Genomic DNA, 13,007 nt, shown 5'->3' on the forward strand with positions numbered 1-13,007 from the left:
TTCATTCTACATTTACTAAGTTTCACATATACCCTTGTAAGATGCACCGCAGGCGAATCCCACCAATCATCCTCCCTCCACCCACCTCCCCCCTCCCTCCCCCCCTTTCCCCCATTCTTAGGTTTTAACTGGGTTATAGCTTTCATGTGAAAGCCATAAATTAGTTTCATAGTAGGGCTGAGTACATTGGATACTTTCTCTTCCATTCTTTTTGCTTTTTTGTATATGCAAAAAAGTTTTATAGTAGTAGTTTTAATATAGTCCACAAGCTCTTTGATTCTTCTTTCTTTGAAAGATGAAGTCTAAATTCCCTCCCCTTGAATGTGGGCTGCATTTAGTGACTGACATCTATTCATGTTATTTGGCAGAGGTCTTCTGAGGCTAGGTCATGAAAAGGTTAACTTCTGCCTGGCTCTGTCTCTGTCTCTTAGACCACTCACTCTGGAGGAGGCCCACCATCAAGTCATGAGAACCTTCAATCAAATAGCGTGTGCACAGGCCCGTTGGGGGAGGAACTGAAGCCTCCAAGAACTCACCAGTGTGTGAGTGAGTGAACTACCTAAAGATGGATCCTACAGCAAAATTCCATTTTCTTCAAGGATTTTCCCTAGGCCATGTAACTTTCTTCTTCCGAATCGCTATATTTCTATTCAGTATTATTTTTGCTCTAATCATATATTGCCTCATTTCTTCATCTGTTATAAAATTTCTCATTTCTCTGACAGTTTTCATAGGAATCAGTGAGGATTTTCATTCATTTAGTAGCTGTTGGGCTTGTGTCCCCCTCTCTCTCTCAGGTCTCACTGAAGAGCTGGGCAAAGTAGAATCTCACTTTGGGCAGTTTTAATTTAGAAGTACAGTAGGGGGTGCGCCAGCCCCATATACCGAGGGTGGTGGGTTTGAACCCGGCCCCAGCCAAACTGCAACAAAAAAATAGCCTGACATTGTGGCGGGTGCCTATAGTCCCAGCTACTCGGGAGGCTGAGGCAAGAGAATGGCCTAAGCCCAAGACCTGGAGGTTGCTGTGAGCTGTGATGCCATGGTAATCTACCAAGGGTGACAAAGTGAGACTCTATCTCTAAAACAAAAAATAGTAGTACAGTACGGTAGCATTTGAGATTAACAAGTATTGTACAAAGTTGAGATGGTGTTTTACATAAGTCTCACTTTGTGTACCAAATTGGAAATAACGTAATTATGACAAAATAGGAACCTGGATTTGCCTGGAATCCTGGCCCAGAGTCTGGGAGGCCCAGCAGTACAAGATCTCTAGTCTTGGTTTACTGTTAGCTTCCTGTTTATGTCCAACACTCATAACACCCCACCCCCTTGCAGAGTTTGAGCTGGCATGTGGTGTTTTGGTCCTTGTGACTTAACAGTGCAACTAAAGAGCTTCGTATTATGCTGGCCCAAGCTGGTGCCTAATAAACCGTAGCAGCCATCACCCCCAGTATTATTGTCATTGTTGACTCTTCACTGGCAAGCACGGGTTCTACTTCTCTATCTCCCTAGACCAGGCATCCTCAACCTGCGGCCTGTGGGCCACAAGAAGCGGTGTGATTGTATTTGTCCCCGTTTTCTTTTTGTACTTCAAAATAAGATATGTGCAGTGTGCATAGGAATTTGTTCAGTTTTTGTTTTTTTTTTTAACTATACTCTGGCCCTCCAACCATCTGAGGGACAGTGAATTGGCCTAGTAGCTATCCAAGGGTTGAGATTTTTAAAAAGAAAAAACCAACAAAAAAAATTTTTTTGAAGTTTCCACCAGCTTTAAAGGGTAAAGGACACACATTCACGCATGAATTTGGGAGCCTGGGAGAAAAGACAGGACTTGACGCAACAGTGCAGGTCGGCTTAGTGATCCAAACATTTCTGGCAACCCCACCCACCCTCTGAGAGGTGGCAGCAGGTGGAAGGTCCCCTCAGGGCAAGAGGTCAAGTATGTTGTAAACGACTGGTTCTTAATGGACCAGGGGAGGGAGCCCCAGAACAACTGTATTTGATTTAAAAATGGGCTCCCTCTCTCCAGGATGATATATTTTCAGCTTCCCGGAGACTGACTAGACTGGGAAATGAGGTGGGGGAGCCCCCGTGCGTCCTCTGCCCACAATGCCGCTTGTGGAGGTGTTGGCCAGCTTGACAGTCTCTGGCTTCAGTCCCGCTTTTCTTTTCTCTGGCCCTTGTTTTGCGTGTATAAATATTTAGCTATTAACGTTTAAGTTTCTTACCAGCTGGCTGGAATTGACAATAGATTATATACATTTGTTGTGTGTGAAAAATAAGTATCTTACAAGCAATGCGGAGATGCCAACATTAGAAAATACAGTTTGCAGGGGGCCTTAGGCAGGCTGGATCACTCTTAGTCCTCCCCCTCTGGCGCGGTCTCACTTTCCTCACCACCTTCAGCAGCCGAATCCACAGGTGTTGCTGTTGATAGGGGCTCCCTGGAATAGGAAGACAATGGCAAGGCTTTTACTCTTAAAAGGAGCAATTAACTGGGTTATAGCTTTCATGTGAAAGGGGAAAGGGGGGGAGGGACGGGGAAGGAGGGGGATTAATGGGATTACAGCTGTGGTGCATCTTACAAGGGTATATGTGAATCCTAGTAAATGTGGAATGTAAAGGTCTTAGCAAAATAACTAAGAAAATGCTACAAAAGCTATGTTAACTAATGTGATGAAAATGTGTCAAACGATTTATGAACCAAGTGTATGGTGCCCCACGATCATACTAATGTACACAGCTATGGTTTAATAAAATAAAAAAATAAAAAGGAGCAATTAAACTTCTCATTATCCCCTCATTTTAGATAAGATTTTTTGTTGACATGGAGTCTGGCCTGGCTAGATGTTGTGAGCAGCTCATAGTAACCTCAAACTAAGGGGTCCAAACGATTCTTCTGCCTCAGCCTCCCAAGTAGCTTGGACTACAGGCACCTGCCACAACACTCGGTTAATTTTTCTATTTTTAGTAGAGCTCCGGATGGCTTTGAACTCTGAGCTCAAGCAATCGTCCTGCCTCAACTTCCCAGAGGGCTAGGATTACAGGCGTGAGCCACCGTGCCCGGCCACTGTAGATGAGATTTTAAATTGTTCCCAGTCATTTACCCTGCATCCTTCTTGTAAATCTCTTCCTCATCAGAAGACTCCTTGTCGTGAAGCTTCTGGGCCATGTTTTTCTTGCGTGTGGCATTGAGAGGTCTGTACATATCCCTCAGCCAAAGTGGACTCCTTAACCAGAAAAAGCCCTCCTAGAAAAGAGAAAGGCAGGTATTAATTCTGCATTTCTCCTGTTTTCTCTGGCCACAGCACTGAATCTTCCTCAAATTTACCTGGCTTTCACTCTGCGATGAGCATTTCCTATGCAGAAAGTCAAAAAAGCCCCTTGGGAAAAAACACACACATGAGACAATTAGTGATTCCTGCCATTTCCCAGGTCTCCCACGATGTACACCTCTCGTTTTATTGGAACTAAATCTGTGGTTCGGTCCATAATCACAGTGGGCAACATCAGTATGGACCTAGAATCCTGAAAATCATTTCATGGAGAGACTTCCAGAAGCTCTCCACATCTGTTTAAGAGGGCCCCGTAATGTCACTGGGGGGACCTTTGAGCATGGCTTGGTGGGAGGTACAGGGAGGATTTTCAGCCCCACTTACCCCATTGGCCAAGTTCCCTTGTACAGTGAACAAACTGTACAAACACACAGGCCAGAAGTACTTCACTCTCCAGAAGCATTTTACATCAGTCCCTTTCAAACCTAGTACCACAGATAGCCTTTGCTGGTGGGTGAAGGATAAAGTGCTTCTATTCTCCTAGAAGCTTTATCCTATCAGGCGAGTCCTGTCAAGCAAATGCCTGGGTCCAGCTACAAAACTTATTTTCATACTGCAGGCTGTCACTGAGTAGTTGTAAAATCAGTTTAAAGGACAAAATATCCTTTTTGAATATGAGCAGAATAGAAAAAAAATCAGACTGTTTCCACATCTACTCATGTCTACACAGCATGTACGTATTGAATTGTGATATAAAATGTGACTCACAGCCCACGTAGAGAATAATCAATGGAGAAGTCCCCAGCTGGAAAGGGACCACCCTCTTTCTGACACTAGCACTGGGACCATGGAGCAACGTAATTTCCTTTTCTCTGTCTCCGTTTTCTTATTATAAAAGGAAGAGGCAAAGTATTATTTAAGGTCTCTTCTAGTTAAAATTCTCTGACGTTTGGATAAATAGAGATTGGAGACCCCAAAGCAAGTAGAATGAGAAGGTAGGTTTTCCTGCCACTCTGGAGGAAGGATTCATATATTCCTGAAGGAGCCTTGAAGGAGACTAGCTCCCTTGCCCCTTCCCCAGAGCCTCCAAAAAGGCCTCTGGCTGGCCGGATGCCCGCCACCGGAAGGAACAGGCACAACTCCAACCCCCGCCCCTGCCTTCCCTTGAAGGACTGGTGGCAGCAGATTCGTCCTTGCCACTCCTGTCCAACTCAGCTTTGTCTGGGGAGCTAATTTTGCTGGATCCAGGCAAAGCACTAAGGCAGGTAAGTATTCTTCCTGCCTCTGGCAGTTTCCTCACTATAAAACGAAAGGATTGAAAGAGATGAGTTCTAAGTTCTCTAGTTCTAAAATTCTAATTTAAATCGTCAGACCAGTATTTACCTCCTTGGGACTGAGCCTGATTCTACATCTGTCCTTGCTGCTCTTCTATGAGAATAAATCTGTTTTGGAAGAAAACAATCATGATTATCCATCATAATGACCAGTATCTCCAAATCTTTATTCATTCCTTTTAAGTCTTACCTACCCAGTGAGATAACTTCTATTTATCTATCTTTCCTTTCCTTTTTTTTTTTTTTTTGAGACAAAACAAAAGGTGTCACCTGGGTAGAGTACTGTGGCGTCACAGCTCACAGCATCCTCAAACTCTTCGGCTTAAGTTTTGTGGGAACCTCAAATCTTGCCTCAGCCTCCCAAGTAGCTGGGACTACAGGTGCCCACCACAATGCCTGGCTATTTTTTGGTTATAGTTGTCATTGTTGCTTGGCGAGGCTGGGCTGGATTCGAACCCCCTCCCAGCCACCCCCACCCCCACCCCCCAGCTCTCCTGTATGTGGCTGGTGTCCTAGCCGCTTGAGCTACAGGTGCCGAGCCAGCTATCTATAATTTTTTATTAGAGATAGGGTTTCACTCTGTCACCTGGGGTAGAGTATAGTGGTATGATCATAGTTCACTGTAGCCTCAAATTCTTGGGCTCAAGTAAGCCTCCTGCCTCAGCATCTTTAGTAGCTGGAACTACAGGTATGTACCACCATGTCTGGCTAAAAGATATATTTTCTGAAGACATAAATTATTTTTCTGAGACAGTCTCACTCCGTTGCCCTGGCTAGAGTACAGTGGCATCACTATAGCTCATTGCAACATCAAATTCCTGGGCTCAACTGATCCTCTTGTCTTAGCCTCTAGAGCAGTGTTTTTCAACCTTTTCACAGCACACTTGAACCTACAGTTAAACTTTGGCAGCACACTTAAATAATGTTGATCAAATAAAAGAGTAAAAAGAGAATATACTTACTGTGCTTTGAGCTTCTTTTGAACATAATTTAATAATGACCTTTAAAAAGTTTTTCACGACATACCGAAGATCCTGCCATGACACACGTGTTGAAAATCATTGCTCTAGAATACCTGGAACTTAAGGTGCACACCATGACACCTGGCTAATTTTTCTTTTAGTAGAGATGAGATCTCGCTTTCACTCAGGCTGGTCTCCAACTCCTGAGCTCAAGCAATTATAATCCTCCCTTATAATCCTTAGGATTATAAGCATGAGCCATCGCACCTGGTCTGAAGACAGAAATTCTATCCTGTTTAATGGTTCTTTGGCTCTTTCCTTGGTATCTGCAGGCAACTCGTTCCAGGATCCACTCCCCTCAGCCTAACATACCCAAATCCAAGGATGCCAAAGTCCCTGTACTAACAGGTTGATTATCCCTAATCTGAAAACCTGAAATCCAAAATGCTCCAAGATCTGAAACTTTCTGAGCACCACCATGACACTCAAAGGAAATGCTCACTGGAGCATTTTGGATTTTAGATGTTCAGATTAGGGATGCTCAGCTGGTTAAGTATAATACAAATATTCCAAAATTTGAAAAAAAATCTGATATCTGAAACACTTCTGATCCTGAGCATCCAGATAAGGGCCACTTAATCCATATATCAGCCAGGTTCTGCTCCCATCTGATAGACCAGGAGCCACTTGGTCCACACAGCTCTCCTCTGCTTCATTCTGTCCTGATCTTGGGGTTCTTTCTTGGATAGCATCTTTAAGAAAATGGTTTGCCACATTTTTAAGTTCTCAGGGGAGGGAAAATGCTTCACCATATCCTCCAAGAAATGGTGACAAAACTCACAGAGGGACTAGGCCCAGGCAGGCTGGAGTATTCAGAGAAGGCATCAGAAAGAAAGACGAACTTGAATTTGAACAGAGTCACAGGATTTCCATGGGCAGAGTTAAGTAAGAGAATTCTGGATGGGTAAAGGCACAGATGAAAGCAGGGATAGGCATGATGTGATTGGGGTATGGTGTGGGCTGCTTTGGCTAGAACAGAGGGTTGCCACAATAGAAAAAGTAAATCAAATAAGGTAAATTAGGTTGGATGGTGGGGTAAAATCATGATTGTCAGCTTATTAAACAATTCTTTTAATATGCTAGCACCTACATGTTGGGTAAAGTAATAGGCCATTATGAAATGGCCTATTGAACAAAAGGTAAACACAGGCAAGCTCCAGGAACAGGTGACTGTAAATACGACACACTTTGAAATAGCCAGGTGCAAGGTTTAGCTGAGGTGCTTTAACTGAACCTGTGTAGACAATGCCTTGCACAGTGGAGAAGGAGGATGCTACCTGAATCTAATGAATCTATAAGATGACACCTCTATCTTTTGCTGTGTCCTTTCTCCCCAGGGTGATGACAGCTCCACGAGGGTGGAGATAATACATCTCTTGTCATTTCAGCAACAAGGAAAGAAATCAGTGGTAGAATGAGAGTGATTGGAGAGTACATAAAATTATTGACAGTTTTGGGTTGGAAAAACTTTCCTATCACTTCAACTTTGGCTTTCTTAAACTTAATTTCTCCAAATAATCTAGTGGTTTGTTATCTTGGTTTCAGTTCTATAGCGATTTCCTCGGAGAGGGGTTACTTTAAAAAAATCCTTGGTATATATTACAGTAAAGAACAATGCATACCTTAGTCGTAGTGACTGAAGAGGAACGTCAAGTAACAGTAGATGGGATAGTGGCTTTGATTTTCAGTTCATGAGTACTGAATCTATTAGCAAGGATGTTACTGGAAACCTGAATTATTGTCCTTACCTCAATAAGACAGAAAATTATAATCAAAATCATCACTATTACAGTCACAGATATCGCCAAGATGAGTGTTGTTATAGCCATATCCTGGAACTCCTTTAGTGAGCTAAAAAAGGGAAAGAATAATTAAAAAACCACCAAAGAGATGGAAAGAATGAGATCTAACTATTCAAAACTCCACCCTCCCAAGTAAGTAGCTTATAGGTTCTTAAAGAACAAAGCAAATCTAATGTGTGACATAATCTTACTATTGAGCATTTTGTTCTACATCTTCTTTATCATGAGTGTTCTGTCTGCTTCATTCTCTAAATGAGCAAAGTGGGAGATCACTGTCATGGCCAAAATTACATGGCCAAGATAAAATATGGACTTGTCTACCCGGGCCTTGCTGCATGGATGCTTTCATGGTATATCCTAAACCAAGGGTGTCCAACCTTTTTCTCCTCTGCCACACATGGGAAGAATAAGAGTTGTCTTAGGCCACAGAGTAAATACACAAATACTAATGAAAGCTGATTAGCAAAAAAAAAAAAAAAAAAAAGGAGGGGGTGTCTGTGCATACTTTTCATGATATCTGACATCACATATAAGTGAAAAAAAAGTCCTCACAAAATCATCATGTGGCCCACAGGCTGTAGGCTGGACACCCCTGAACTGATGGAGAAGTCCAGGTCTCATGTTCCCGTAGTCATCCTTACCTCACTTGACTCCTGCTCTTTCTGTTCAGCCTGGGCTTCTGTGCTCTCCTTGATGTAGTTCTCAGTCTTCCACTGATCCGCATCCCATTCTGCCTTGGGTACTTTTACTTCTTGCTGCTCACTCAGAAGCTTCATCAGGAGACCTGTTCTAGAGATGAGCTTGGCACAGGCCAGTTGCACATGGGTCTCAGAGCAGTCCATTTTCAAAGTCCGGATAACGTGAGAAATGAGCCTTCTCACGTCGTTGTTGGGGATGAGGGATCGGAGCTGCTGGTTTAGCTGCATTTCAAATTGATCACCCGGGGACGCGAGCAATGGGTACGTGAAGCTTTTTTCCATGTTGGGTAAGTCAGTGCCCGTGTTGTGGTATTCCCACAGAGTTTCACTGATTTGTTTAACATTCGGTATTAAGAACACAGTCCCAGTGGAATCTATAGCGGAAGGATTCTTATCATTTGTACTTTCAGAGATAGTTTCTTCAGGTATAGCAGTGTTTTCCATAAAACTGTTTTCTTCAATACCATTTCCTAGAGGGGATACAGTCGTGATTTCTGTAACAGATTCTGAAGGAGCAAGTGAATCTGGAAAAGGATTCTCCTGAGGACTCAGCTCTTCTGAAGGTGGAAAAACCCCATGTGACGGGGAATTTATAAGGCTCCTTACTGCACAGAATGGAGGCCGCTTTACAGGCATCTGTCCATGGAACACTGTTTCTTTTTTAAACTTTTGTCTTAGTTTGGCCGCAGGTGTTCTGTGGGCCACATGGGAATGAGGTTTATGAAAGCGGTATTTTCTTCTAGAATGTACAATTGGTTTACCAGCTTCCATACTTTTAACTCTAGCATTTGCATCTTCTAAAACAAAAATGGTGTCGCTCATGTCTTTTGATTGTTTTTTAACCTCAGGTAGGGATTCTGAGGTGGCAGAAGGAGAAGGCATGCCAATATACTGTTTGAAGACAGAAGAGACCGCACCCTTGTGCGTCTGCGTGAAGGAAGGCTCGGGGTGGAAGGAGCTTCCCACAAACTTCCGAGGCCTCTGCACCACGTCAAACTGTGTCATTTCACTCGGGATTGGTTTCCCAAGCGTTCTTTCTTCGGCCACTTTCTTCGCTGTCGGCCAGGTACCCTGTTTCCTCTTGATTCTTGCCTCCTGTAAGAGCTTTCTCCGTAGGCGCTTGGGCCCTTTGAGGAATAGCGTCACTTTCTTCAGCCCCCTGTCTCCACTCTCACTCTCTGTCACGCTATTTTCCTGTGATTCAGCAGTTGCCACTTTTTTGGGAAAGATTTGGCGTTTAAGTTTGGGACCTAAAAGGCCAGACTGCATAAGCATGGCAGTTTTTTCTTTCTTTTTAACCTCGTCGATTTTTTCTTGAATTTCTGCATCTAACAAATTTTCCAGGAAATAGAGCTTCCTCAGTTTATTTTTGTAAGCTGAATTGCTGGGTCCAGGTTCAAGAGGCTGAGCCTTTGTATTGTTTTTCATATGACTTAGGGGCTTCTCTCCTTCCTGCACATTTGAGAAAAGCAGTTTAATGAATGGTAATAATGTTGATTCTACATCTTCTAGATTTCCCTCTGAGAAATAAGGCAATATGTAATTAAGTGCACTAATGACATCGCTTTCATCATTGAAGTCCATCTGGTCACTCGTGAAGCCTGACAAGCCGACGCCATTTTTATTTGCGGATACCTCTGGCTCAATGGTCAGCTCGGTGCTCGTGTGCTTCTTCCGGGCCTGTAATACCTTCATGAGTGCTCCCTCCACATTTCCTACACTTGCTTCTTCAACTGTCAAAAAAGAAGAGACTGCTTTTGACGATGGAAGGATGATGGCATAGCTTTTTGCCAATCCACAGCCATATAACCCAGTCAAAGAAATTAGGAGTCAGCAAACAGAAGAATGCCACGTAGAGAGGAAAAAAAGAAACCCCAGTTTAAACCTATACAATGGAATAATAAAAGGAGAAAAATATCTTTGGGAAAAGTGGCTACCTACTCAGAACATTCCATAATGTGACATATAGTTACTCTACTTGGGGTTATTCCACTGGTTCCCCAAATCCACTCGCCCAGCACTCAGTAAATCCCCAAGATGGGAGACCCTTGCTCCCTGCTCCTGGCTGAACCAGCCCTTCTGCAGCCCAGACTGTCCTGCCTCAGATGCAGAGGGGGCATGCTTGTAGATGACTCTGATGAAAGACAGTTCCCTGAGGGGACCAAGAGAAGAGATGCTAATGTGGAGGCCCCAATCCTATTGCTAAGACGTCCTTATCTGGACATGGCCTTGTCATCTCCCCACCCAGTTCCTCTTCTTGGCCCCTGCTCTCATGTATCCTAGCCCGGATAATAGGAGGTTCTGCACAGAAAAAACACGAGGTAGATTCTGGTTCTTTCCTCAATTTGGGCTGGGATCTGGGATGGAGGTTAAGAGGTTTTTAATTTCCAGATTATATGCTTATGCGGCGTGTTCAATAAATCTAAGGAATAACAGCAATTTTAGATAAACATTACTTGACTTCCTAAAATGCAGAAAGGAAAAAGCAACTTTTGTCAGATGCCCACTTTGCTTTCGTTTCATTTCTATAATTCCCAGCTTTACTTGTGGAACCATCCAAAGCTTCTAACTGCATGAAAAACAAGTGTACCATTGTGTAGCTGGGTTCCTGTCCAGAATTAAAAGTTTCGGTGGTAGTGGTTAAAGGTCAGAGAAGTAGGTAAGCATCATGAGAAATGAGGAACATGGGCTATGGAGAACCCAAATTTGGGGACAGAAGGCCTGAGAATAGGCTACAGCACTAAACGCCTCTGATCTTGTTTTTCCTCATCTGTAAAACAAGATTAAAAATGTTTGTTCTGCCTACTTTCAGGGGAGAAGAGACTAATACAATATAATATAATATGTGAAAAATTGTTTTGGAAAGTATGCAACTTTAGTATCACGGGTAGAGATCTGTATTCAAATTGTGTGGACATGAAAGCAGTCACATTTTGATGAAGTTAGTGCTAATAAACGTAATATGAGAAAAACACTTAAAAAAGCACCCGAGTGTTTGTTCTGTGGATATAAATGCTTTAGATTTAGAGCAAGTTCAGAGTTGGAGAGTCTAAGAATGGAAAAGCTCTCTGTTTCTTTAGAAGGGCCAGGTAGCAATTTCTGCTCATGCAACTGGAAACTCTCAGGCTCCAAATATCACTTCTACTCTTTGTAAAAATAAACGAACCAAAACCCGATCTATACCTGTCCTATAAGGCAAAGAGCTCTTGAGACGTAATGGATATAAAACCAGTTACAAACTTTGAGGAGCTGTATAGACAAGTTATTGGTGGGGGGCAAAACACCAAGCAGAGACACAGTACCGAGTATGTGGCCGCTAATGTTATACTCTCCTCCTTCCGTTCCTTCCTCTCTGTCCTTTATGGATGTGGAACAGTTACATTATTAAATTATGTAATAATAATTGAGAACCTGACTTTCAGCCAAGGAGTAGTTCAGAAATACAGGGAGTTTAACTCTGAACAAATAAATAAGAATAAAGCAATTTCATCATTAGCTTAAAAATTCTCAAATTAAAAACTTAAAAAACAAAATAAAAATTAAAAAAATTTATCATTAAGCAATTTAAACTCACAACAATCTTCTGTGCTGTTTCCTATACATGCATCACAATGTAGCTTCACTGTCTTGCAGACAACCTCAATATTATTTTTAAATTGGCAGAGGCAGCAGGCCATATGGCTAGGTAAGATCCTATAAATGAAAACACAGAGAATTAAATTAATGGTAAAGGGATGACTTCAGTTGGTAGAAGAGGGAGGTTGAAACTACCGCAGGGCTAGGCAAAAAGAGTTCTTGAGGCATATGGCCTGGTCAGTTGTTGGGTAGGAACCAGAAAGCCAAAAGGAAAGGAGACAGAGAGATGGGTGAACATGGCAGTGTTTATGGTATGCCTAGAGTAAACGTGATAGAGATTGGAGGTGCCAGGTATGGTAGCTTTCACCTGTAATTCCAGCTACAGGGGAGGCTAAAGCAGGAGGATTGCTTGGTGCTAGGGTTTGAGACCAGCCTGGGCAACATAGCAAGACCCTGCCCCTACAAAAATTTTTTTTTAATTAGCTGGGCATTGTGATGTGCACCCGTGGTTGTAGCCACTCAGGAGCGTAAGGTGGGAGGATTGCTTGAGGCCAGAACTTTGAGACCAGCCTAGGCAAGATAGTAAGACCTCATCTCTTAAAATAATAAATTGTTAAAAAAGGAATTAGAATTCGGTGACACTGATTTGTAGTTTCATTCAGAAGTTATCTTCTCCCATAGAAGATAGAAGAAGAAAATCTGTCTCATTTTGGGTTGAGAGGACACAGGAGGCAGACTTCTAAGAAGAGTCTGGAGGCCCCAAACTTCTAGAATTCCTTTCTCAATTACTCTTGGGAGTGGTAAATATTAGAAATTACTCTGGGCATAAATGATAGCTTAGTTTAAACCACTTTAGAGGGTTGAACAATGAAGATTACATTGGCCAAATGTGGACAATTTCAGCCTTCAAAATAATAATGATGATAATCAGGTACAACATAATTACTATAAAGAAGAATCCATGAATTCACAGACGAAGAATCCATGAATTCACAAAAGGAAAAGAGGGCCAGCTCTTCTTTAATATTAATAGAATAATGCCAGCTATGTAGAAGGAATGATATAATTAGAAAAGTGTCATTTTGCAAACACGATAATAATGGATTTGGATAGTGATTATCACTGATGCACAGTTGGTTGGTTGGTTTGTTTTTTAAGACAGAGCCTCAAGCTGTCGCCCTGGGTAGAGTGCCATGGCGTCACAGATCACAGCAACCTCCAACTCCTGGGCTTAAGAGATTCTCTTGCCTCACTGATGCACAGTTGGGTAAAAACATGTTTTGAAAGCAGGATCTTCACT

At 42.6% G+C, this 13,007-nt stretch overlaps 1 protein-coding gene across 1 annotated transcript in view; it reads right to left on the reverse strand.

Annotated features, from left to right (window-relative positions):
- Positions 1 to 1,623: 1,623 nt before the first annotated feature.
- Positions 1,624 to 13,007, reverse strand: part of LOC128584218 (leucine-rich repeat-containing protein 37A2-like) — a 30,879-nt gene continuing 19,495 nt past the window's right edge. Inside the window, 8 exon segments of the mRNA XM_053589266.1 lie at positions 1,624 to 2,444; positions 3,108 to 3,250; positions 3,332 to 3,383; positions 4,659 to 4,717; positions 7,380 to 7,446; positions 7,448 to 7,482; positions 8,075 to 9,864; positions 11,706 to 11,824. Of these exon segments, the coding sequence (XP_053445241.1) occupies positions 2,360 to 2,444; positions 3,108 to 3,250; positions 3,332 to 3,383; positions 4,659 to 4,717; positions 7,380 to 7,446; positions 7,448 to 7,482; positions 8,075 to 9,864; positions 11,706 to 11,824 (2,350 nt within the window). The 3' untranslated portion in view covers positions 1,624 to 2,359.

This window comes from Nycticebus coucang, chromosome 4 (assembly GCF_027406575.1).
Source record: "Nycticebus coucang isolate mNycCou1 chromosome 4, mNycCou1.pri, whole genome shotgun sequence".
Classification (NCBI taxonomy): Eukaryota; Metazoa; Chordata; class Mammalia; order Primates; family Lorisidae; genus Nycticebus; species Nycticebus coucang.